This window comes from Athene cunicularia, assembly GCF_003259725.1.
Source record: "Athene cunicularia isolate RWA chromosome 21 unlocalized genomic scaffold, athCun1 chr21_part1, whole genome shotgun sequence".
NCBI lineage: Eukaryota > Metazoa > Chordata > Aves > Strigiformes > Strigidae > Athene > Athene cunicularia.
Genome location: NW_020799127.1, coordinates 2,038,621 through 2,062,428, shown reverse-complemented (window position 1 = coordinate 2,062,428; position 23,808 = coordinate 2,038,621). Strand labels below are relative to the sequence as shown.

General features: G+C 42.2%; 1 protein-coding gene across 1 annotated transcript in view; it reads left to right on the top strand.

Moving 5' to 3' along the window:
- UBR4 (ubiquitin protein ligase E3 component n-recognin 4) overlaps positions 1-23,808 on the top strand; it is a 77,390-nt gene that overhangs the window by 9,859 nt on the left and 43,723 nt on the right. Inside the window, exons 14-49 of the mRNA XM_026862505.1 lie at positions 170-287; positions 714-889; positions 1,447-1,606; positions 1,738-1,823; positions 2,796-2,965; positions 3,621-3,903; positions 4,558-4,690; positions 5,103-5,182; positions 5,809-5,937; positions 6,394-6,576; positions 6,821-6,943; positions 7,032-7,261; positions 7,897-8,021; positions 8,594-8,691; positions 8,823-8,980; positions 9,668-9,877; positions 10,891-10,992; positions 11,869-11,969; positions 12,165-12,363; positions 12,593-12,781; positions 13,109-13,172; positions 13,366-13,557; positions 14,180-14,250; positions 14,375-14,522; positions 15,053-15,280; positions 15,507-15,677; positions 15,772-15,954; positions 16,238-16,396; positions 17,004-17,156; positions 17,449-17,676; positions 18,504-18,661; positions 19,727-19,898; positions 20,069-20,270; positions 20,606-20,769; positions 20,960-21,176; positions 21,563-21,779. Coding sequence (XP_026718306.1) covers positions 170-287; positions 714-889; positions 1,447-1,606; positions 1,738-1,823; positions 2,796-2,965; positions 3,621-3,903; positions 4,558-4,690; positions 5,103-5,182; positions 5,809-5,937; positions 6,394-6,576; positions 6,821-6,943; positions 7,032-7,261; positions 7,897-8,021; positions 8,594-8,691; positions 8,823-8,980; positions 9,668-9,877; positions 10,891-10,992; positions 11,869-11,969; positions 12,165-12,363; positions 12,593-12,781; positions 13,109-13,172; positions 13,366-13,557; positions 14,180-14,250; positions 14,375-14,522; positions 15,053-15,280; positions 15,507-15,677; positions 15,772-15,954; positions 16,238-16,396; positions 17,004-17,156; positions 17,449-17,676; positions 18,504-18,661; positions 19,727-19,898; positions 20,069-20,270; positions 20,606-20,769; positions 20,960-21,176; positions 21,563-21,779 — 5,780 coding nt within the window. The remainder of the gene's footprint in view (positions 1-169; positions 288-713; positions 890-1,446; positions 1,607-1,737; positions 1,824-2,795; positions 2,966-3,620; positions 3,904-4,557; positions 4,691-5,102; positions 5,183-5,808; positions 5,938-6,393; positions 6,577-6,820; positions 6,944-7,031; positions 7,262-7,896; positions 8,022-8,593; positions 8,692-8,822; positions 8,981-9,667; positions 9,878-10,890; positions 10,993-11,868; positions 11,970-12,164; positions 12,364-12,592; positions 12,782-13,108; positions 13,173-13,365; positions 13,558-14,179; positions 14,251-14,374; positions 14,523-15,052; positions 15,281-15,506; positions 15,678-15,771; positions 15,955-16,237; positions 16,397-17,003; positions 17,157-17,448; positions 17,677-18,503; positions 18,662-19,726; positions 19,899-20,068; positions 20,271-20,605; positions 20,770-20,959; positions 21,177-21,562; positions 21,780-23,808) is intronic.

Below are 23,808 nucleotides of genomic sequence, written 5' to 3'. Positions count from 1 at the left end.
CCATTTTCTGTAATTTTTAATGCAGCTTAAGGGGGGGAAGCCTTGAAAAACTGTTAATGAAATTAGTTGAGACAAATTTTCTAGAAGAAAGTTAAAGAAAGTTTCTCTTGTTTTTAAATTTTCAGCTTTCATAGTCCTAAAATTTAACTTGTTCTGCTGTTCTTCTAAGGCTTGTGTCTTGCAGCGTCAGAGGAAGGGCTCCATGAGCAGTGACGCAAGTGCCTCCACTGATTCTAATACTTACTATGAGGATGATTTTAGCAGCACTGAGGAAGACAGCAGCCAAGGTAATAGAGTTTGCAGCAAGCAACTTAAGTCAGGATTTTACGCTGTCTTTCAGATTTAGTGGAAACCTGGCCACTGGGCTGTTGCCTTCTTGGATTGGAATGCCATGTAATGCTGAAAATATGAAACAGTTTGTAAGATCTATTTGGCAGAAGTAATGCTGACTGTACTCTTTTATGTAAACTAAAGCCGGAGTGGCTGGGATTTGGCAGTATTTGCTTAAGAGGAGAGTGGAAATAATTTCTTCTTGTAAATTCCTGCTGGAGTGCTGTAGAAGTGCTTAGCCTTGTGATTTGGAAAGAAAAAATGAAGATAGCAGATGCCTTAACTGTGCTCACTGAAACTTTTTCAGGCCTTTTCTAAGCTGAGTAGTTTGCATAAGGTAGTTGCTTATAATATGCTTTTGTTTTTCCTGCCTCCTGTGTTAGATGATGACAGTGAACCAATCCTTGGGCAATGGTTTGAAGAGACAATCTCTCCAAGCAAAGAGAAAGTGGCCCCACCACCACCCCCTTTGGAGAGCTCACCTCGGGTGAAAAGCCCTAACAAACAGACTGCTGGAGAGAATGGGAACATCCTGGCCAGCCGCAAAGATCCGGAACTGGTAGGGGAAGGATTTCAGGCTTAAGTAACTGCTGTGCTGTAGCATGGTTTACTTGCCAGTGGCTAGCTACATTGGCAGACAGCATGATAAATGTCAGGTATTTCAAGTACGTTGCTGATAGAGAATCAGTGAGTGTCTTGGCTTTGAAGAAAGACATTTCCTCTACTCTGCTGTCAGGTGGAACGTTAGTGTCGGGGAAGCAAAGGCTGAGGATCGTATCTATTTGGGTTACAGAGGGAGAATGGGGGCAGAACTATAAGTGAAATGACTTGCTGATAGAATGCTTTTAGCTCCAAACCCGTTGGGTAAAGACAGAAATAAATACTGCAGTTGAGAAGTTAGAGACTTGCAACGTTTTCAGAGAACTGTAAAATTGGTCCTGATACAGCACCCAGAGTGCAGTGAGCTGGATTGTGATGAGTAAACCTGAATTCCACGGCTGCAGGTGGAGTTAGGGGCCTTGATTTATTTTGCCAGTGGTTTAGGGTTTTTTTAATATTGTCTCATAGGCCCTCTGCTTTTGTTGTTTCTATAGCATGTTTCTCTTGTCTTTTCAGTTTTTGAGCCTAGCTTCAAACATTTTGAACTTTATCACTTCCTCTATGCTGAACTCCAGGAATAACTTCATTCGCAACTACCTGAGTGTGTCTCTCTCGGAGCAGCACATGGCTACACTGGCTAGCATCATCAAAGAGGTGGATAAGGACGGGCTGAAGGGTGAGTAATCAGAACTCTCTGTTAGGGAACACAGACTGTAGGATTTATAAGTGTATGTTTTCTTAGCTTCATGAGAAAATCTTAAATGTAGGAGAGCAACAGTAGTAAATAGCTTCTTCACTGTCTTACAGGCACGTCAGATGAGGAATTTGCTGCTGCACTGTATCAGTTCAACCATTCCTTGGTGACCTCGGATCTTCAGTCTCCTGCCTTGCAGGTAAGTCTGTGATTAAATGTATAAATAAAAGGAAGAAGTGTTGATGTCTTTTAATGTCTCTACATGGATTCTCCACACCTACAATAGTGTGGATGGATTACATTTGGCTCTAGACTATAATCGTTTGCAAACAGAGCTTGGAGTATTTTGGATCCAGTGAGTTGGATGACCTTTGCAGTCATCCAGTACAAAACATCCTGTACAGTATAAACTTCACGTCTAGAGTTCAGATTAATCCGCTGAACTTTGAAGGTGATGATAGCTGAAAAGGAAATTAATTTGTCTGTTTTGTTTTGGAGAGTTGCCTCTATCCATGCATTTATCAAGAGGCATTCCTGCAGATTTTCTTTGCTGTCAGGACTGATGCCAAAAGGCCTTGGAATTCTCTCAGGAGAGAATCAAATTAATCCTTTTGCTTTCATGTGCTAACTTTGTAGCCTCTAGGTTTCTTCGCTAGGTCATGGGCTGACCTGACTTAACACTGTAAGTAGGGGTTGTAAATCTGCTTACTGATCACTGAATTCAATCCTTATATTTTTTGCTGACTGTTTTCTACTATATTTAAAATAATATTTTTTAAAAGCAGTCGGACTTTTCAGATTATCTGCTTTTTACTATATTTGAAAAGAAGCAAGCTTTCCTGTGATCAAAGGGATCTTCCAAATTCTTAGATACTGAACACAGTAGCATGATCTCTCCTGCAGTGATATTGCAGTAAATAAGTCGAGCTCATTAACGGCATTTTTCTCCATTGGCGTTGAAGTTGAAAATTTGTTTTGTTTTAGGTGGTGAAGTGACAGCGTAAGGGTCTCAGTAGCTATGCCATATATTTGAGATAGGAGAGATACTGCTGTGTGAACCCTTACGAGCGCTGAGAGCTCTGCTGTTTGTCATCTGGATGTTCAGATCGTGCTTTTAATTAAAGCATCAGACAGGACTCGCCTCTTTCAACAAGTCTCTGTTTTGTTCCAGAACACACTTCTTCAGCAGCTGGGAGTCGCACCTTTTTCTGAAGGTCCATGGCCTCTCTACATCCATCCTCAAAGTTTGTCGGTGCTCTCACGACTTCTTCTGCTTTGGCAGCATAAAGCCACTGCCCAGGGAGATCCTGACGTTCCGGAATGCCTTAAAGTTTGGGAAAGGTGAGGTAATTTTATGTTAAGCTGAAAGTCAGTCATCGCTTACCTCTGATTTTCTATCGAGTGAAAATTCTCTGGCACCAGTGTAACAAGTGTGTGTGTGTTCTCTGAGTAGTGATGGTGTGTGGTGCTTGGAGGAGCAGAGGGTCAGTCTGCTGTGTTGCTGGAGTTCTTCACCTAATGCATAGTAAATAAACCCTAGAATCAGGATTTAAGTGGGTGGAGACTGAATTGATTACAGCAAAGCTGGTTTTAAAAAGGGAAGAGAAATGTCTTATTTCAGCAGGTTGCTGGTACATTCTGTTATGATGGTGCCAAGATTTTTCCTCTCTGTGCCATTTTCTGAATGCAAAATCTCTGATAGGGTTTAGCTGACTTTATAATGGACAGCCTTTCCTGTTGGAACACGTTTGCATGTCCCTTTCTCTCTTCGAATGATTGTTCATATTTTCCATCAACTGTATTCAGTGCTAATTGAATTTATCTAGGTTTTGCTCTAATTTCAATACTGTAGTGAATAGTTGTGAAATTGCCAGTATTAGAAGAAAAAGCAGAAAATATAGTTATGAAAATGTTTCTCTAGCCTCTAGTTAAACAGATTTTAGGGATATAAGCAAGGAGAAAAGTAAACTTTATAAAATTCCTCTCTTATTGTCAGGTTTGTGGGCACACTGAAGCAAAACGCCTTGCAGGGGACTCTTCCCAGTGACACAGAAGATCTGAATGTTGAACATCTCCAGCTGCTGCTGCTTATTTTTCACAATTTCTCTGAGAGGGGCCGCAGATCTATCATGATGCTCTGTATCCAGACGATTGTGGAGCTGACAGTGAACATGGATACCCAGCAATGTTCTGTGCCACTTATCGTGGCACGTCTCCTCTTGGTGTTTGACTACCTGCTCCATCAGTATTCCAAGGCCCCCGTGTACCTATTTGAACAGGTAAGATTTTAAGTCATGTTCTAGATATTGGTCACTCAGCAGAAATCTGTAACAGGCAATCACGGAATCATCTAGGTTGGAAAAGACCTTGAAGATCATCTAGTGAAACCATTTGGTGGGTTCTGGTGTCTTTGTGCCCTTGGGAGTCAATCAGTTTTGATGCTGTTACTGGCCTTTAGAGTTACAGTGCATAGTTGCTGAATCCTAGCAGCAGGTTCAGTCTGAGTGTAAATCCCTTGTGTAACGAGCGTCCTAATAAATCCTGGTAAGGACAGGGTGAATGCCTTATCTTTCAAGATCTTGATATTTGGGTATTTAGGCATCATTTCACAAATACCTTGGCTGTTGTGTCTTTGCTTTAGCTTTTCACTGTTGAGATTTTCAGCACTGTTCTCATCAATGGGATGCTAGTGTTTTGCGTGTGGCCTTTTCAGTTTTTGGAAGCCTGAACATTGATTTAAAGGGCTCACTCCAGGATAAAAACCACCAGATAGGGTCCAGGGCTTCCCTCAGAAGCTGGGAATGGTTGTGTTCTAGCAACAGGGTTGTTTGTATTTATGGCTGTCTTTCTGTTGGTGGTGGTATTTTTAACCCCTACCCCTTAATGACAAGGATGTCATGGGTGGTTTGTTGTTTGTTTTTTTTTTAACTTAGGTGCAATATAATTTGCTGACACCACCCATTGGCTGGGTGAGTGGATCCCAGGACAGTAGCAAACGAACGTCTGTCCCACTTTATCATGGCTTTAAAGAAGTGGAAGAAAACTGGACCAAACATTGTCCATCAGGTAAGAAAGAAAATGTGAGGAATTTTTTATTCCAAGATCAGCTTTTACAAATAAATGAGAGCTGTTCCTGTGCACTGGTGTGGGTAGCTTTTCCTGCTTTTAATGGACATAGGTACAATAGACAGATAAAAATCCATGTAATGCAAGAAAGGTTTTATTAAAATTATTGTTGCCTAGGAGTATGCTACAATTCAAAGTATGTGTATTTATTATGCCAGGATTTTATGAGCAGGAAAACCTTGGCTACATATACCATAGGTTAAAAGCATGTGTAGTGTGTCGCGGAACTAGCTTAGAATCTGGTATTAGTTTTAAAATATGAAAGGTTGTGGGGATGGAGGAGAGAGGATAACACAATACTGCCTAATTAAAACAGTCACTTTGAACGTTATTTTCTGTCCTCACATTCCAGATGCAGTTCCACAGCCCAGATTCTACTGCATCCTATCTCTAGAAGCTTCTGAAGATGATCTGAACCGTCTCGATAGCATGGTATTGGGATTTCTGTTCTAAAGACTTTTCTGTAAGCCTTCAGAGGGCCATGGGGATTTGACAAGTGCCAGGGAAAACAGATGAGAAGGAAAGACTTGATGAAGCAGGGAGACTGGAAATTTTTCTTGAAGTGGAGACAAGAACAGTGGCTGGATAAGAATATGGGCTACCTTTTTGCACCTAATTGCATGTCAGGGAAGTCAGTATGCAAAGTCTATGAAGATGTGTTGACTACTTGTAGTAATACTTGTGATTCAAATATGCATGTTATGGCAGAGAGCCTTTTCAGAGCCACACTTATTTTTCAGTGCTGCTGAAACACCTGAGACAGCCACGTGACATTAGAGTTGCTTTCTCATCATTTTGCTCCACGTTCATCTGGCGTTTTGTTTTCTCACTAAATTTGTTGTCGTCAAGGTTCTGGGCTTGTTTCATGCATTCTCCCTTGTAAGAGTTCATTGGCACTCTGGCTGGGGAGAGAAATCCCTGACAGAGCTAACTTCCTGAAGTTTTATTTTGCATAATTTTGGTCTGTGGGTATTCTGAATACTTAAGAGCTTGACTGTATATGAATGCAGAGCTGTGCAATTTGCAAAGCAAAGATCCCGACTTGTCATCTCCTGCAGGTCTGTGAGGTCCTTTTCTCCAGGACTATGAAGTATGATGAGCTTTACACAGCCCTGACTTCATTACTTGCAGCTGGGTCACAGTTTGATACACTCAGGAGGAAAGAGAACAAAAATGTCACTGCACTGGTAAGACTGTGTTGCTGTAATGTTGTCTGTGTTGAGGAATAACAAGTTTTCAAACTCAGTATTTTCAAGTATTTAACCAAAGTGTTCTTGACAGTGGTCAGAGTAATGGGGAGCTTAAAAATCCAGTGGCTAATGGTAGTGTTTATGGCAGTGGTATATCTCATCTGAGTTTTTAATTCAGAGCATGTTTTAGACTTGCTGTATGTCCCTGGTAATTCCAGGACGTCTGGGTAGAATATGATGAAGAAAAATAAAATAATTTTGTTATCTTTCATTTTTCTTTTCTCACTCCACTTTGTTGCCTGATTTGTTGTATAATATGACAGAAATTCCGTCCACTGTGTGTTCATCTGATTTGACACATCTACAGGAGTCTGGAGTCTCTGAGATAATTTCAGAAACTGCAATCTTTACTAACCTTTCTTTACTAATTTGGCCAATTGTATTTTTGCTTAGGAAGCCTGTGCACTTCAGTACTACTTCTTGATACTGTGGCGGATACTAGGGATTTTACCTCCATCCAAAAACTACATGAATCAGTTGGCTATGAACACACCAGAGATGAGTGAGTGTGATATTTTACACACGCTGCGCTGGTCCTCCCGTCTGCGAATCACGTCTTACGTCACGTGGATCAAGGTACAGCCTCATCTTTACAGGGATGTTTTGTAATGTTGTTGATAGTAAGAATGTCAGTCTCTTGTTCTTCCACGCTAACTGCATGTGGGATTTGTTATGTGGGCATGGTGGTGAGAAATGGGAACTTATGTCCGTGTTTTCTAAAGTGTTCTAGCCTGGTAATTGGCACGGCAGTTAATTATAGAGCACTTCTAAAGGGAGAAAGGTCTTTTTTAAAGATCTTTTTCTTTTCTTTTATCTGTAGGATCACCTTATCAAGCAGGGCATGAAAGCTGACCATGCTGCTTCTCTCATTGAACTGGCCTCCAGCAAGTGCAGCTCAGTGAAATATGATGTGGAAATAGCAGAGGAATACTTCGCTCGACAGGTAAGATGGTGTGAAGGCAATTGTGCATATGGAGCTTCTCTTTTGTGGAATGATTTGCACTGAGTGTTCCATCCCTTTGTATTTTCAGATCTCTTCTTTCTGTGGTGTCGATTGCACAACTATTCTCCAACTGCATGAAGTTCCCAGTTTACAATCCATTTACACCCTTGATGCTGCAATTTCCAAGATTCAGGTTTCTCTAGATGAGCACTTTTCCAAACTAGCTGCAGAAACTGATCCACACAAGTCTTCAGAGATAACCAAGAACCTCCTGCCTGCCACCCTACAGCTTATTGACACTTATGCGACATTTACCAGGTACAGTCCTTAAGCTTGCTGGTAGGAATAGTTTTCTTCTGTGCACAGGGCTTTTTGCATTTTGTTTGTTATTTTCTGAGGTAGATGCTTTTTTTTTTTTTTTAATTACTCTTAACTCATGTCCCCTAGAATGTCCATTGTTTTAAAAGAAGGATAAAAAGTAGCTTCTCAAGCCATGTTTGTGAAGCTGTTGTTTCTAAGTCGCCTCATTGTCTGATCTTTCAAGGCTTTCTTGCAAGCTTGCAAAACCAGCTTTTCCTCCAAAGATGAAACCTCCTCTTACCACTCTCTAGAATAGTGCTACTTAAGGTTATTTTGCTGAGATTATGGTGAGACTGTGAAACCATCAGGAAAGAGAGGGGGTTTAATTCTTACATTAAGAGTCTGAAGTCTTCTAAACTCTCGTTAGAATCTATGTAGAAGAAAGCAAAAGTAAATCAGCTTTTTCTTTTGAGTGCACTTTTCCTGATAAGTAGCTTAGAGGAGATAAAAGCCCAGAACTCCCTTAGTGGTATAATAGAAAGTATGGGGCAGAACTTCAGAAGTTTGCTTTCTTACCTGCCACTTTATTGACACACTTAGTTCTGAAATGCACAGCTGTTTCCTGAAATAAATCTTTTCCATCCTGAATGCAGATCTTACTTGCTACGGAGTGTTTCTGAAGAGGGCTCCACTGAGAACAAACCCTCTGAAGAGAAGCTCCGAGGTTATGCTGCTGTCCTGGCCATTGGATCCATCCGTTGCAAGTCTAATACTCTAGGTGAGGGTCTGGATAGTTCAGATTTCCTTCTCTCTTGAGGTGAAACTTTCTACAGTACTGCCCACGTTCAGCTTCAAAGCCATACACTGGCTAGTGTGTTCTTTTTCTCGACCACTGTGTTCAAATGAGTATATTATCCTGCCAGCAGCAGACCAAGATGTCTTTTCCTTGTAGAACTGTAACAACTGAAAGAGGCACAAGCCTTGAAAGTGTAACTATCTTGTGGGCTTATCTGTCTTAAGGAAGTGCTTTTCTAACCATGTCAATGCTCCGGTGGCTTCGCCTAGTTAAGGGGAATTATGAAATGTTTCTATGTTGAAGAATGCTGTGAATTAGTATTTTTGCCATGTTTCCTGTTGTTTTAATAAAGTGAAAGAAGCTGGGAAGCTCTTGCAAACTTCAGGGATATTTTTGACCTGTAGAAAAGCATGAAACTAGCTCTCAGTAGAACTACAGCTCAATTTAGCTACAGTTGTGTCTTTATCTAGTTTTAAACAGTGTTGTAGAAGCATTCTGGTGTTCAGTAGGACCATGGAATTGCTCATTGACTTATGATTCTGTATTAATTGCAGGTCCAACGCTTCTTCAGAACTTGCCATTAGCTGTGCAGACTTTATGTGAATCATGGAGTAACATTCATACAAATGAGTTTCCAAACATTGGCTCATGGGTGAGTCCAACCTCATGGATTGATCTGATCTGATCTTGACTCCATAACTTGCTGGGAATAGCGGGCAGTGGGTCTTTCTGTTGAAGACAAATGGTTCTGATTTTTGTGCGTGTGTGTGTCTCGATCCTTAGCGCAACGCCTTTGCGAATGACACGATCCCTGCAGAAAGCTACATCAGTGCAGTGCAGGCCGCCCACCTCGGTACTCTCTGCAGCCAAAGTCTACCTCTTGCAGCTTCCCTAAAACACACCCTTCTCTCCCTGGTCAGACTCACTGGGGATCTCATTGTGTAAGTGATGGTTTTTATATCACATTCTAGCTATATAGATCTGTTCACTCTTCGGAATGTCTGTCTTCATCAGGCAACACTCAGTCAACTGGTGCTTTGAACCAAGCCTTTAACAGAGTTACTTTGAGTTTACAATTCTAAATTCTAAGTGAATGAAAGAAAGCCTTTCTGTCTTGATCTGGCATCTCTAGAAGTCAGGCTCCCTGAGAGAAACCTTTAGTCCTTTTTTGTCAAATAGGGACTTGAAGAAATTGGGATATAAACTGAGACTATATGGATCTAATTAATTAGTTAGTGTTTTGTTATCATTTGAGTGCTGTTTTCAAAGCCCAATGAAAAAGTGAAAGGAATTTTTTTCCAAGGGATTTAGTCTTAAGGTATTCTGAAACAAAAAAATAGTTGTTGACACTACAGACGAGTCTGAAAGCTGTACTATGCGATAGTGTCTTGGAAGATGTTGTAACTGTATATATGTAAAAGTAATGTGCAGTGTTTTCCAAATGAGGACTGTTTTTCTGAGGGGAAACATGACTGAGCCAGTATATTTATCCCAACTTTTTAGAAAGGGTTTTTAGCGCAGGCTTCCATCCAGACTTGTGCCTTACTTGTGTGTCTTCTGATTTATCCAATAAGGATGTTCTCTGATGCATCATGCAGAGAATTAACTTGTTTGCTTTTCTTTTCAAGCTGGTCAGACGATTTGAACCCACCTCAGGTGATTCATTCCCTGTTGCCCCTCCTTTTGGAGACCAGCACAGAGAGTGTGGCAGAAATAAGCAGCAACTGTCTAGAAAGGATCTTGGGCCCTGCAGAATCAGATGAATTCCTGGCACGTGTTTATGAAAAATTGATCACAGGATGCTATAACATACTGGCCCATCACTCCGATCCAAACAGGTAACAGCGGGCTGTGTGGCTTGTAGTTGTCCTCCAACAACGCTGTATACAAAAAAATTACTACAGTATGTTTAAACATCAGTGTCAGTTCTTGAACGGCACAACAGAAAGGCACAAAAATCAGCTTATTCTTAGCTGTTGAAGACTTCTTTACTTGTAGACTAAGAATACAAGATGTTTTATTCACATTACCAGAATTTTCAGCACTGCTGTTCAGGCATTTTAATCATCTTTTGTAACTCTGGATGGAGTATGTATATATCTGGGTAGCTTTTTATTTAAGCAAATAGAAAATTATGTAAATACGAGCACGAAATCAAAGCTGAAGATGCCGACCTAACTTGCTTTATATTCCTTTGTCTCTGTTCTTGCTGTTTGTAAGGATGGCTAATCCCTGCTTTATCATAGCAAACTAGCCAGATTTGTGCTTCCCACCCATCACTCTGTGTGTAGAGGGAATAAGCTTGATTTGCTGATGATGGTTCTACCCATCTGAAACATAAAACCATTAGGCATGATGATGTTGCGTCTTTTTAACACTGATCCTCTCTGGATGGAAGGTATTCAGAGGGAGATCTACCACGCCTTCTGGTAGAAAACGTGAATGTAATTGGATTTTACTTGCAGAGTGCATTGTGGAGTGGGGATGAGCACAGGGGAGAATGGGGAGGAGTAACACTAAAAGAGACTTAAAGTGTAAAAAGAGCAGCTGTTTATAGGAATTTGTCATGTGAGGTGTCTGAAAGGTCTAGATTATTCTAGGTTTCTGACTGTGTAACTTGCCTTACAACATCATGTGCTTTGATGGACTTTTTTCCTGAACATTTGGTGGATTTGTTGGTGGTTTTATATGTTCATCAATTGTTTTTCTCCTATCTCTTGGAAGGAGAGATGCTTTAAGTTAGTGGAAAGTTTATTAGAATTGTATTCAAAAATTGATCACTTCATGGCTCTCAGAATTGTTGAAATTGCTCTTATATATTCTTATTTAATCTGCATCTTTTGATCCTCAGTGGTCTGGATGAATCTATCTTGGAGGAATGTTTGCAGCATCTGGAGAAACAGCTGGAGAGCAGCCAGGCCCGAAAAGCCATGGAGGAATTCTTTTCGGAAAGGTGAAGTCATCATGAAAGTTGTAGCCCAGGAACTTTATTTTTCTTCCTTTTTCTCTTAGTTTGTCACTGTCAACACCTAAGTGATGTTAATGCCATTGCAAGGAAAATACAGAACGTGTAAAGGTGGGATACCCTTAAGCAGCACAGGAGAGTGTGAAAAGACTTTCTGTGTGGGAGAGGACCTAGGTTTTTGTCACTCCAAATGAAATATTCAGCGAGTTCCAATAAGGGATCATCAGTGGGAGCTCTTGTATGATGATTGTTTTGTCAAAGGCATGATAAGGAGGTTTTTGAGAGATCCTGGTCTATGAGGCATTTGCAGATCAAGCTGCAAAATCCCAGGTTCTCTCAGTGCTTCACTGGGGCAATAAGCTGATGATTTTAAGGGTGGAGGTGGGATGTTGGCCTGACTTAGAATTATGAAGACAAATCGTGATGGAAACAGCATAGCACAACAACAGTGTTCTGAAGAGATATGAGGGTGAACTGAAGTTTTTCTCTATTAGAAAACCAAGCATTGACTGGTTTTGCTGTCCTCTTGTTCAACACTTCAAAGCTGAAGCAGTCTGATGGCTGTACTTTGTTAACATGGAAGGGAAAAATGGGCAAGAAAATCTTGAATTTTGCTTTGGAAAACAGTAGAGGCCCTCTTCTGTCTCGATATGTGGAGAATGCTGATAGGCTACTCAGCAGCTCATGAGATTTACAAGCTTTAGTCTGAGCTGAGGGTTTGCTGTTTGAAAGCAGCTTTGGTGAGCTCTGTTAATGCAAACTATTGCCAGTCGTGAATGTGAAGGCAGATAAAACTAAGTGCAAGTGATAAAAAGGAATGGGTCATCTTTTACAAAGCTGACTTAATTTCCCCCCTCCATATAGTGGAGAACTGGTCCAGATCATGATGGCAACAGCCAATGAAAACCTCTCAGCGAACTTCTGTAACAGGGTGCTGAAATTCTTCACCAAGCTCTTCCAGCTGAGTAAGTGATTGTTGAATCTCTTCTGTGCTGCCTTTGTCCAACTTACACTGTTCTTGTGTTAGACTGTGATATGAACATGCGTGAAAGAAAAGCTGTAAGACGAAGTGGAGTGACAGCTTCACACTTCTAATGGAAAGCTGTCTTCAAACACGCTCACGGTATCATCTGTCACTCACCAGTATTTTTCTCCACTAGCTGAGAAGAGTCCCAACCCCAGCCTGTTGCGACTCTGTGGCTCTTTGGCTCAGCTGGCTTGTGTGGAGCATGAACGTCTCCAGGCCTGGTTGATCAGGATGACCATGTCCCCACCCAAAGATTCAGATCAACTGGACGTTGTGCAAGAGAACAGGCAGCTGCTGCAACTCTTGACAACTTACATTGTTCGGGAAAACAGGTGACGTACAACCTTTCTCATTTTTTTTTTTTGTGTGCTGTTCATTTCTTCTCTGGATGTGCAAAATATTCGTGAGTTGCTGATGGTTTCTTGCTGTCAGCTTTCAAATGAAGTGATGAAATGAAGTTTGCCCTGAAGGCGTTGCTGTGTAAGTGCCCTTGCAGTGTGGGGCTTAGCTGTATTTTACCAAGTGATGTCCCCTGTCTGAAGCTTTCCTCTTTTTTATCAGCCAAGTCGGAGAAGGTGTGTGCACTGTTCTGCTGAGTACTCTAATACCAATGGCAACAGAGATGTTGGCTAATGGTGATGGTACAGGCTTTCCTGAACTGATGGTCGTGATGGCAACTTTGGCTAGTGCAGGACAAGGCGCCGGCCATCTCCAGCTTCATGGTGCTGCTGTTGATTGGCTGGGCAGATGGTAAGAGCCAGCTGTGTACTGCTGTTTGTTCATTTGCATCGTTTAGACTGATTTCCCTCCCCCTGCCCAGTAATTTAGAGACAGAAGTTCATATTTACTGATACATGCTTACTTTTTAGTTTGTTGTTCGTTGTTTGGAATATGAAGTGCCTGAGAGAGGCTGATCTGTGTCCCCTTGTTAAGAGTAACCATGATGGTTCAATTACTGCATTTATACATTTCTGTTAATCTAAAGCAAACTGAATGCTTGAAGCTATTGGAGAAAACTGAGTTTATGCTTCCCAAAGACTGTTAGCTGTAATGATCTTCTCTGCTGTTTTGTTATAGCAAGAAGTACCTGTCGCAAAAGAATGTGGTAGAAAAAATGAATGCAAACGTCATGCAAGGAAAGGTAAGATGTGTGGCTGTTCCTTAACTTGCAGGAATAAATCTGGGGCATGAACTGTGTCAGCTGTCTTGTTTTGGTTTCATAGTGGGAGTTTTAAAGCGATTTGGTCAAGGGGTCTCTTCTTTTTTCTTGCCTTATAGCAGCTATTGTGGGATCTAAGCATTTCCTCTCATTTTCATTCATCTCTGCTTTATAGCATGTGACGATCCTGGAGTGTACGTGCCATATTGTGTCTTACCTGGCCGATGTCACTAATGCCCTGAGCCAGACCAGTGGCCAAGGGCCAAGTCACCTTTCTGTCGATGGAGAGGAACGGGCGATTGAGGTGGATTCAGACTGGGTGGAAGAGTTGGCAGTGGAGGAGGAGGACTCTCAAGCTGAAGATTCGGTAGGCAGTAGTCACAGCTAACTCTGCAAATGAGATAAATATTTATTTTGCAGCTACCAAATCAGAATTACTCAGATTATAAATGAAAATTTTGTTGTTGTTTATTCCCTAATGGGAGACTGAGTGAAGAACCCTAGTTGTCAGATCTGGAAGAGAGTATCTGTCATTCGTACGTAGATCTGTTGACTTTGTGATGTCGACAAAAATTAAAAGGGTTTTGTTTTTCTTAGAACACAAAAAGAAGCAGGATAAGATGGGTTTGTTCCTACTCATTTGTTTGTCAATTACTGGCTTTTGTATCAACAAGCATCGTAGATTAGGCTTTTAATTACTGTTGCATGGGGAAAAAAACCCCTGTTATTAATACATTCTTTAAAATCTGTTGTCCCAATGTATTATTTTTTGTTACTGTTTTCTTTTTCTTGATTCACTCTTTTGAGTTGCTCTAAAACGTTGCCATTTCCTTTCTCCATGTGGTTTGGTAACAGCTGCTTTTTAGCTGGTGCTAAAACTTGCTATTCTTAAAATGCACATTTCGTGTCTGAGGAGCATTATCTGTACCATGTGCCTTTGCTGTAGCTGCAGTTATAACACCTTTCTGAAACAACTTTCTCCTTGACAGGATGAAGATTCTCTTTGTAATAAACTCTGTACCTTCACTATCACACAGAAAGAATTCATGAATCAACATTGGTAAGAATCTCAAACTTGTGTTCAGAATTTCAGCCTGATTATTTCTGGCCACTGAGAAGGAAACAGGCTGTGGAGCCTTCCTCAGGCACTGTGTTTTATAACTTATCTGGCTTATTTTGTGCAGGTATCACTGTCACACTTGCAAGATGGTTGATGGGGTTGGTGTTTGCACAGTTTGTGCTAAAGTTTGTCACAAGGATCATGAGATTTCTTATGCCAAATATGGATCGTTCTTCTGTGACTGTGGAGCCAAGGAAGATGGCAGTTGCTTGGTAAAGTGTCTTCATGTCAACATACAAGCGTGCTTTCTTCAGTTTTTAAAGCCTTTTGCAGAGGCTTCTGTTCTGCAATAAGTTGCATCATGATACGAGTGTGTAAGAGTACTAAGACTTGAGGGCCTTGGCTTTATGATGAACCCTCTTAATTGACACCTTGCCTGATTTATTTTTTGTGCACCCAGTAAGTGCATTGTAAATCTCTGCCCTGGTGACTACTGGGATTCCACTTACCTTTACAGAATTTGCAAGTTAGCTTAAGATAGGCAGCAGTCAGATAGCAACTTTTCCCATGTTTTCCACTGAAAACAAAGTAACTTTATCTTACATATTAAAATTTTGTCTAATATTTGGCTGGGGAGTGGCATGCAAGATAATGTGTTATTCTTTAAAATTGCAGTCTAAGAGAATTACACTCTGTTTCTTTAAAATTATGTTAATCTTGCTGCTATTACAGTCTGTATTTATTTCATTAGTGGTGAAATTGAGTGGGGTTTGGGCTTTCAGCATTGCTGTGTCATTCCCAGGCTTTGGTGAAGAGAACTCCCAGCAGTGGCATGAGCTCTACCATGAAAGAATCCGCCTTCCAGAGTGAGCCCAGAGTGCCCGAGAGTGTCATTCGACACGCAAGTACCTCTCCTGCAGAGAAAGCCAAGGTCACCATCAGCGAGGGGAAGGGCCCTGACGAAGAAAAACCCAAGAAGAGCAGCCTGTGTAGAAATGTTGAGGGCTGTCGAGAGGAATTGCAGTCCCAGGTATGATTATCAGCTAGCTGTTAAAAGAAGATGGTTGATGATGAGGATTTAGGCAGACTGTGTTGGTTATCAGCCAAGTTGCGTCATTTTTATGCTGCTCTTTATAATCAGGGAATTATAAAAAGGGGTGCCAGGCTGGGGAAAAAAAAAAAGGGTGACATACAGCTCTTGTGAAAACTCCCAGCAGGAGCATCTTGTCCTCATTTGCTGTATCTGTTTCTTGTAGGCTAACTTCTCCTTTGCACCTTTGGTGCTGGAGATGCTGAATTTCCTGATGGATGCCATTCAGATAAACTTCCAGCAAGCTTCAGCCATGGGGAGCAGCAGTCGTGCCCAGCAAGCTCTCAATGAGCTCCATACTTTGGACAAGTCAGTAGAAATGACCGATCAGTTGATGGTATGATGCTAAAGGAGTGATTAAACAGTGGATAGGTGGGATTACTTATAAACAGAAACATTTCAGTGCTACACTTGTGTATGCTTCTACTCAGGTCCCAACTCTTGGCTCTCAAGAAGGTGCTTTTGAGAACGTCCGCATGAACTACAGCGGTGACCAGGGCCAGACGATCCGGCAGCTGATCAGCGCTCACGTGCTGAGGCGGGTGGCCATGTGTGTGCTCTCATCCCCCCATGGTCGCCGCCAGCACCTGGCTGTGAGTCATGAAAAGGGCAAGGTGAGTTCTCTAACTCTGTAGAGGATGTTGGATTGTAAAAGAAAATGAAACGGCCTTAGAGCACTGAACAGCAAGCAGAATAGGATCTGTTTTGCCTGTCCTGAGATCTGGATGTTCTGTAAAGTACTGCATACCTTAGAAAACCATCTCTCGTTCTTCAGAGAAAAGAGTTCTTGCAGCAGAAACAGTGAAAATTGTGGGGACGCAGTTATAGAGCTGAAATTGAAATGCTTTTTTCCTCCCCCTGTAAAGTTGGATAACTTGAGTTTATTTTATTCTGCAGATTACAGTCCTACAGCTCTCAGCATTGCTGAAACAAGCAGACTCCAGCAAAAGAAAACTGACCCTTACTCGCCTTGCATCTGCGCCTGTTCCGTTTACTGTGCTGAGCCTCACTGGAAATCCTTGCAAGGAGGACTACCTAGCTGTGTGTGGCCTGAAAGTAAGTGCCTGACAAACCCTTTCCTAGGCAGCTGGAAACATCAGCTCAAAACCAGCTGTATTTCTTTCTTCTGAGGAGCTGACACAGAGCTGACTCCTAAGGTCTGTCACTAATTTTAGCTCATGAATCACTTTCCTACTAGATATTTGAAGTAAAACAAGCAGGACCTAAATGAATAATAGGCTAAATGAGACAGTTGCTCAAAATAGTACTACTTTATTGTATTTAGACCAATTTTAGTTTAAGACAGGAGTCAAGGTTTAGTCATGTGAAACTTAGTGTGTTAGAACTAGCCTGTAACCACTAGTGTTTTGTAGCAAGGACACTTCATTTTAGTAATCTCCCAAATTTAGATTCAGCTTTCACAGTGCAGAATGCACAAATCTATTGTTTAGCTCTGAAACATCTGGACTCTCTGTGGTTTTATTTTTTTTTTATTTTGTTTTTTCTTTACAAACTTTCATGTCCTTCATCTTAAATGGAGGAATTGCAGATTCTTACTTGTTATTGGCACTAAGAGGAATCCTAGCTTTTAGCTCCATTCTTGGCTTGAAATGTTTATAAACATTCTGTTCTAATACTTGACCAATTTTTTTCATTGCTGCAGGACTGCCACGTGTTAACATTCAGCAGCTCTGGATCAGTATCTGATCATTTGGTACTTCATCCCCAGCTAGCCACTGGAAACTTCATCATTAAAGCTGTGTGGCTGACAGGTTCTCAAACAGAGCTTGCTATTGTGACTGCAGACTTTGTGAAGGTATGTTTGATCATAAACTATGATGGTAAGCAGTCATCTTCTTCCAGACATCAATCTGGATCTTTGTGGAGCTGCCTGTAGAAGAATGTGATAACATTCTTGGTTAGAAATAAATTGGAAGTATAAATTTGTGGTGTTTGGCTACTGTTGCCATAAGAAGAAGCAAAACCAAAGAACCCAAAGAACCAAAAAAAGAACTGTAATATCTAATAGGTGTCAGTTGTCTCAGTTGTTGTCTGTTTGCACTGTTTTGTGTCATAGTAGCTAATTATTTCCTTGATCCTTCCCACAGATTTACGATCTCTCTGTAGATGCCTTGAGTCCAACTTTCTATTTCCTTCTACCGAGTTCCAAAATCAGGGATGTCACTTTTCTTTTCAACGAGGAGGGGAAGAACATAATAGTGATCATGTCCTCCGCTGGGTACATCTATACACAGCTCATGGAAGAGGCGAGCAGTGCCCAGCATGGACCATTCTATGTCACCAATGTGCTTGAAGTCAATCATGAGGACCTAAAGGTACTGGTGACTTCCCTTCCTTGTAGTACAGGTTGCAGCGGCACTCTCTCTTTTGTGTCTTACATGTGAAGGCAGAAGTTTCTTTTTTTTTTTTTTCCTCCCCTTTTAAGCCCCCTGATCTAGATCAATGAGCTTGCCATTCCTCTAAAGAGCAATATCCTTGTTGTGAAAGGGGGTGGGGGTGGAAATTAAACCCCTTGATCCTTTCATCTAGAAAATGGAGCATGTTTTCCATGGCTGGCTCTGAAGTCACGCCCAGCAGGGTTTCTCAGCAGGCAGATGGCCTCAGAGCAGCGCTGTTCTCAGAGCGAGGCACTCCAGAGGCACAGTGACGAGAAGAGATAAAGTTACTGACCATTGCTGGGGCTGTAAAGGTGGAGTGAGCCTTTGTCTCTGCTCAAGAGCAGCTCTGTAGTCTTGGGGCTGACTCTTAAAATCTGTCCACGTTTCACTCAGTGTTTTTACCCCAACCTGCTCCACAACGGGAATAGATGAGAAGGCCCTCAGGAAAGCTCTTTCATGAGCTGGAAACATGGGGAGTGCTCCATGTGAGATTGTCATACAATGTTCCAGCACACGGTGCGGTAGCTGAGGGCGCTACCCACAGCTACAGTCTCAGTATCCCCCTTCAGAAGCCTTTGAAGTATCTGATGGATGAGTTCACCCAGGAGTTCAGCTTTGAAAATTATTATTTAGGGCTGCGTTCCCTCACTGCTGGGGAGGGGGGAGAGGCTTTTGAAATAATTCCGTTGTGAGAAATTTAAAAGCCCAACAGAGTGTTTTGGGGGATATGTGTTTATCTGAAATGTTTCTCTCTGATCCTACAGGACAGTAATGGCCAGGTAGCAGGAGGTGGTGTGTCAGTGTATTACTCCCATGTGCTACAGATGTTGTTCTTCAGTTACTGCCAAGGCAAATCCTTTGCAGCCACTATCAACCGGGCCAATCTGGAAGTGCAGCAGCTATTTCCAATTAACATAAAGAGGTGGGGCTTGTGTGGAAGATTCCCCTGAAGTTTTTGTTTCTGTTTATTATTAATAGATATTACTAACTATTCTTAACATGCCAGCTCTGAACGGCATGAGCTTGTGGTGAAGATCCCCTTTTCGACTGATGGTTTCTTGCTGCTTTTCATGGTGCTTCTGCTCTAATTGCAGGATCATTTGAAACCAAAGCTGGCTGTTTTGGCAGTGGGGCATGCATGCATTTTTTTCTTCCCACTAGGATTTCTCAGCAGAAAGGTGGCTTCAGAGCAGTCTTGCTGCACAGTGCAGAGCTGCTACTGGTGCAGCAGCTGGAACCGATGGGATTACCCACCCTCGCGGGGGCTGCAAAGCAGGAAGCCTTTGTTTCCTTTCAACACCACTACTGCAGTGGACCTTGCGTAGTGTGCATGTTAAGGCTTATTTTCAGACTCCCTTGAGAGAAACCAATCTCTTAAGCTATGAATGTGGCAAGAAAAAAAGCTGTTCTGTCATCTGTCCTGATGAGCAGAGCTGGGCATTTAGGCCACAGACTAGCCTGATGGGAAGCTGCTGTTGTGAGTAGGCTCTGTAGACAGGTCAAGTTCCAAGAGCTCCCTAGCCCCAGTTGATTTTGGCTTAGTCTTTGTGCAGCTTGGTTTGGTTTTTTTCTTTCACCCCAGTGAGCAGAGTCATGCAGATTCTCCTGCATTGGCCTTTGCTTAGTGCTGCTGGGTGTGTTGAAATGTGGAACTGTGCATCTGTTCAGATAAAAAGATAGCTAAAAGCTATTTTTAAATTACTTCCTTGGCTTTGGGCATAAAATGTTGCTAAATGTCTGTCCTCAAGTGTTCTGGGTAGAGAACAGGGCTGTGAATTGGGATGCTTGTGCCTTCTGCCCACTCAAGTGACTGTCTCAGGTTTCTGACCTGTGAACTAGGCCTGATGTTCCTGGCTGTTCATTAATGCAGTGCTTTGAATTCCTGCTGAGCACGAAGCTTTAACTGATTTGAGCAGTGATGAATTTTGTGTGTTTTCACTTGTGTTGCTTCTTGAATTAATGTCTTTCTGCCCTTCATCTCTTGTAGTTCAAATGGTGGGAATAAGACTTCACCGGCGCTGTGTCAGTGGTCTGAGGTGATGAACCATCCTGGCTTGGTGTGCTGTGTTCAACAAACCACAGGTGTCCCACTGGTGGTGATGGTGAAGCCGGACACCTTTCTCATCCAGGAGATTAAAACCTTGCCAGCCAAAGCAAAGGTTAGTCACAGTTCCCTGTATTTTTGGCCCTTAAAATGTGGTTTCCTTTGTTCTGCCAAGAAGGTGGAACAAGGTAGTCTTTGCAGCTTTTCTAATGCAAAGAGTTTGTTTCTTCAAGCAGCAGTTGCCAGGGCCTTCCTTTGCTTGACTTGCATTGCTTGCCTTTGCAGATTCAGGACATGGTGGCCATCCGTCACACAGCCTGCAACGAGCAGCAGAGGACCACTATGATCCTCCTGTGCGAAGACGGCAGCCTGAGGATCTACATGGCCAACGTGGAGAACACCTCCTACTGGCTCCAGCCCTCTCTCCAGCCTAGCAGTGTCATCAGCATCATGAAGCCAGTCCGCAAGCGCAAGGCAGCTGCTATTAGTAAGGGACTTCTCATACATACCCTGTGCAAGGTAGCACTGGCAAATGTAGGTGCAAAGGTTGATCGACATCATATAGATACTTAAGACGTTCACATCTGACAATTACCAGTTAGCCTCAGGGCTAAGTCTGGGTTAAAGGTTTCCACAGATATATATCTATATCTATAATCTATCTATCTGTCTATCTATCTATCTATCTATCTATCTAAAAAAATACATAGCTATCTGGCTCACATGGGCATTTCCAAAGGAGGCAGGCTCATTCTGCAGCTTTTTTACTGTAGCTTTGCCTGTTGAGATGTTTTTGACAAAATACATTCTCTTCCTTTTCAGCAACTCGCGCATCCAGCCAAGTAAACTTCCCCATTGACTTCTTCGAACACAACCAGCAACTCACAGATGTGGAGTTTGGAGGCAATGACCTGCTGCAGGTTTACAATGCTCAGCAGATAAAGCACCGGCTCAATTCCACTGGCATGTATGTGGCCAACACAAAGGTAAATGGGGCAATTTGGACTTCTAGGTGATGTTATTGTCCAGATTGATAGCATGCCTTTTCTTAGAAATCTGCTTTGTCCAAATGATGGCAGGCACCTGTGTACAGCCTTCAGATTCTTAGCTTAGGAGTGATTTTTCTACTTCACCATTCTGAGCTGTGATTATTTTTATTTTTTTTTCCTTCTACAGCCTGGGGGTTTCACTATTGAAGTGACAAACAATAACAGCACGATGGTGATGACAGGCATGCGGATCCAGATTGGCACCCAAGCGATAGAGCGAGCGCCCTCGTACCTAGAGATCTTTGGCCGCACCATGCAGCTGAACATGACCAGGGCTCGTTGGTTTGACTTCCCTTTCACTCGCGAGGAAGCCTTGCAGGCTGACAAAAAACTAACCATCTTCAGTAAGTCTTTGTGAATTGTTTGCTTTGACTACCTGTTGGTTTTGCTTGGGTGGGTTGAAGCTACTGTGCTTCACCTCATAGTAAGGAGGGTTTCCACAATTTGTTTGATCTGACTACAGAAACAGTCTGAGGGGCAGATCCTGAACATTTTATAACTTCAGGGCCCAGTTTCTTGCTGCAGTTGATGAACGTGCAGTAGCTCAGCTCAGTTGTGTTGAGGTAATAGATAAAAAAGTGGCCTTGAAAAGGAGACAAAATTGCCAGAGCGCTGGTATATTAATGATGCAGCATAATTGCCATCCTGACCTTATAAGGCTGTCTGTGCTTGTTTTTATTCAAAAGAAACTGTTCTGTTAGTTTTTAAGAAACTTCTCTCATTGCTGCAGTTGGGGCTTCTGTGGATCCTGCTGGAGTCACAATGATGGATTCCATAAAAATTTATGGCAAAACCAAAGAGCAGTTTGGATGGCCTGATGAGCCCCCCGAGGATTTCCCATCTGCTTCAGTGAGCAATGTTTGTCCCCCTAACCTCAATCAAGGGAATGGCACTGGAGACACGGAGTCGACTACCCCTGCTGCTGCCAGTGGGACTGTCCTGGAGAGGTATTTCTGCAGTCTGTCTTTATTTCTCCTTGAAAATTGGGTAGTTGCTGTAGAGGGCACCTAGGTACGCTTGTGTGCCTTGCTTAACCGGGAGATCTTAAGTGAGTTAGTGGCTTGTTCTCACGGCCATACAAAACAACAACTAAAAAAGTCAATGATTATCTTCTGAGGAGGGCTTTGTGCTCACTCTTGTTTTATCTGATGGAGTAGCTGGATAGATCTCTGTGCATGCTTTGTCTTGCTGAGTTCATTTGTTTCAGCAGTCTTGAAGAGCTAAAAGAGATTTCTGCCGCCTTGGTACATTTTCTCATTTCAAGCTGGCCCTTTTTCATTCTCTAGAGCTCAGAAAGATTAGACCTCTCTGAAATTAAGTTCCGTTTTGAGGACAGCTTTGTGTGTGACCTTGCTTTAGGCTAGTGGTTCCTACCAACTTATCTTGTAGCCTGTATGTCTCAGACTTAACTACTGGGGGGGAGAAAGGGTTAGGTTTTTTTCCCCTGCATATCCCTACTGAGAGTCAAACCACACGGGTGAGCTGAACATGTGTTTAGGAGAAAAAGGAGAACTTTTTTTTTTTTTTTATATCCGCCCCGTGTTCTTTTTCTGAGCTCAGTCTGTGCCATAAGGTTTGTAGAAAGCCTGGCAAGCTAGCGAGACTGGGAGGGAAACAAATCAGAGGAACTAGCACCGCTGAAAAACTGAGCATTTTAAGGGATACACTGATGGACTGTAAGTGGTGGTTGATTTTTGTCTTGCTGAAATTCTCAGGTAAAGGTTTGGGGCTTGAAATGGCAGTTAATGTCCACTTGAAGGACCTGTTTAGCCGTCCTTTAATATTTTGTCTAATAGTTCCTGAGATTTTTTTCCCATGCTTCTTTTCTCTTTTTTCCCTTCCTCTACTGTGACATCTCCACAAGATGTCCCCCTCTGCACAGAGGTGCTTTCTGGTTTTCCAAAGCAGTGGGATTATATTCTCAAATCTCAGAACCAAAGAAATTATTCTTTTTATTTTTACTTGTATCTTACAGAACACAGCATGATTACCTTACAAAGGGCCTCTTGAGTAGGAACAGCTAATGGCTTTCAGAAGTTTGGTGTCTGCACTTTAAATTTAACCTTCAGTGGTGTTTTAAGCAATGTGCTTGGCTTCTCTGTGCTAGGTGGCCTGGATCTCCTTTATTTGTTTTGCTATTAGGCAAGTGTCTGCTGCCCAGACAGAAAGAACCGTGCTTAGAGTTACTGTATATAGCGCTCTCCTGGCTTCCTGATTTCCCCATTTAATTTGCCTTTTGCTTAGAATGTGTTCTAGGGAGTTTTTCTGTGAGCTTTACACATTTTTTTTTTTTTTCCTTTTTCTTTGCTCCCCCCAAGTTCTGAAACTGAGTCCTTAACCACCCTGGACCGGTTAGTATGCCATCCTTTTCTCTGCACGAATGAGTGTGTGTCAGAGAGACAGAACACATGATGTGGCTTTTGTTGACTGTTTTTTTTTGTTTGTTTTCCAAGTGACATTTGCTTCTTTACATTCTGGTCATTGCATGGCAGATGGTTTAGAGAAATGTAAAGATGAGGTGGTTTGCAGATTTTTGCTGTATACAGCATAACTGTTGCTTGTTTGACAGACTCCTCTTTCTGCTTTGTTCCCTCCTTGCCTCTTTTTATCCCACTTATGTTCCCCTATAGCTTTCTAGAGGGTGGCTGTGGGTTGAGGAATGTTATTTTATTTATCACCACCAGACCAGACAATTGTTGTTTCTTCTACTTTGTATCCAATTGTTATTTCTCCCCTTATTGCTATCTCTTCCCTCCTTTTCGCTGTATTCTTGCACTGCTCTTTCTGGTGTGTCAGATGGCTTTTCAGGTAGTTCTACCACAAGGCATGAGGCGGGTGCTGTGAGGGAGATGCAGCAAAGGGCATGAAGTGGTGCTGTGAGAGAGATGCAGCACTTTGCCACAGGTTGTAAATAAGGTTTTCCCTCGGGGCAAGTATTTTACTAGCCTGCCTCACTGCTGTCAAAAGTTTGGACTT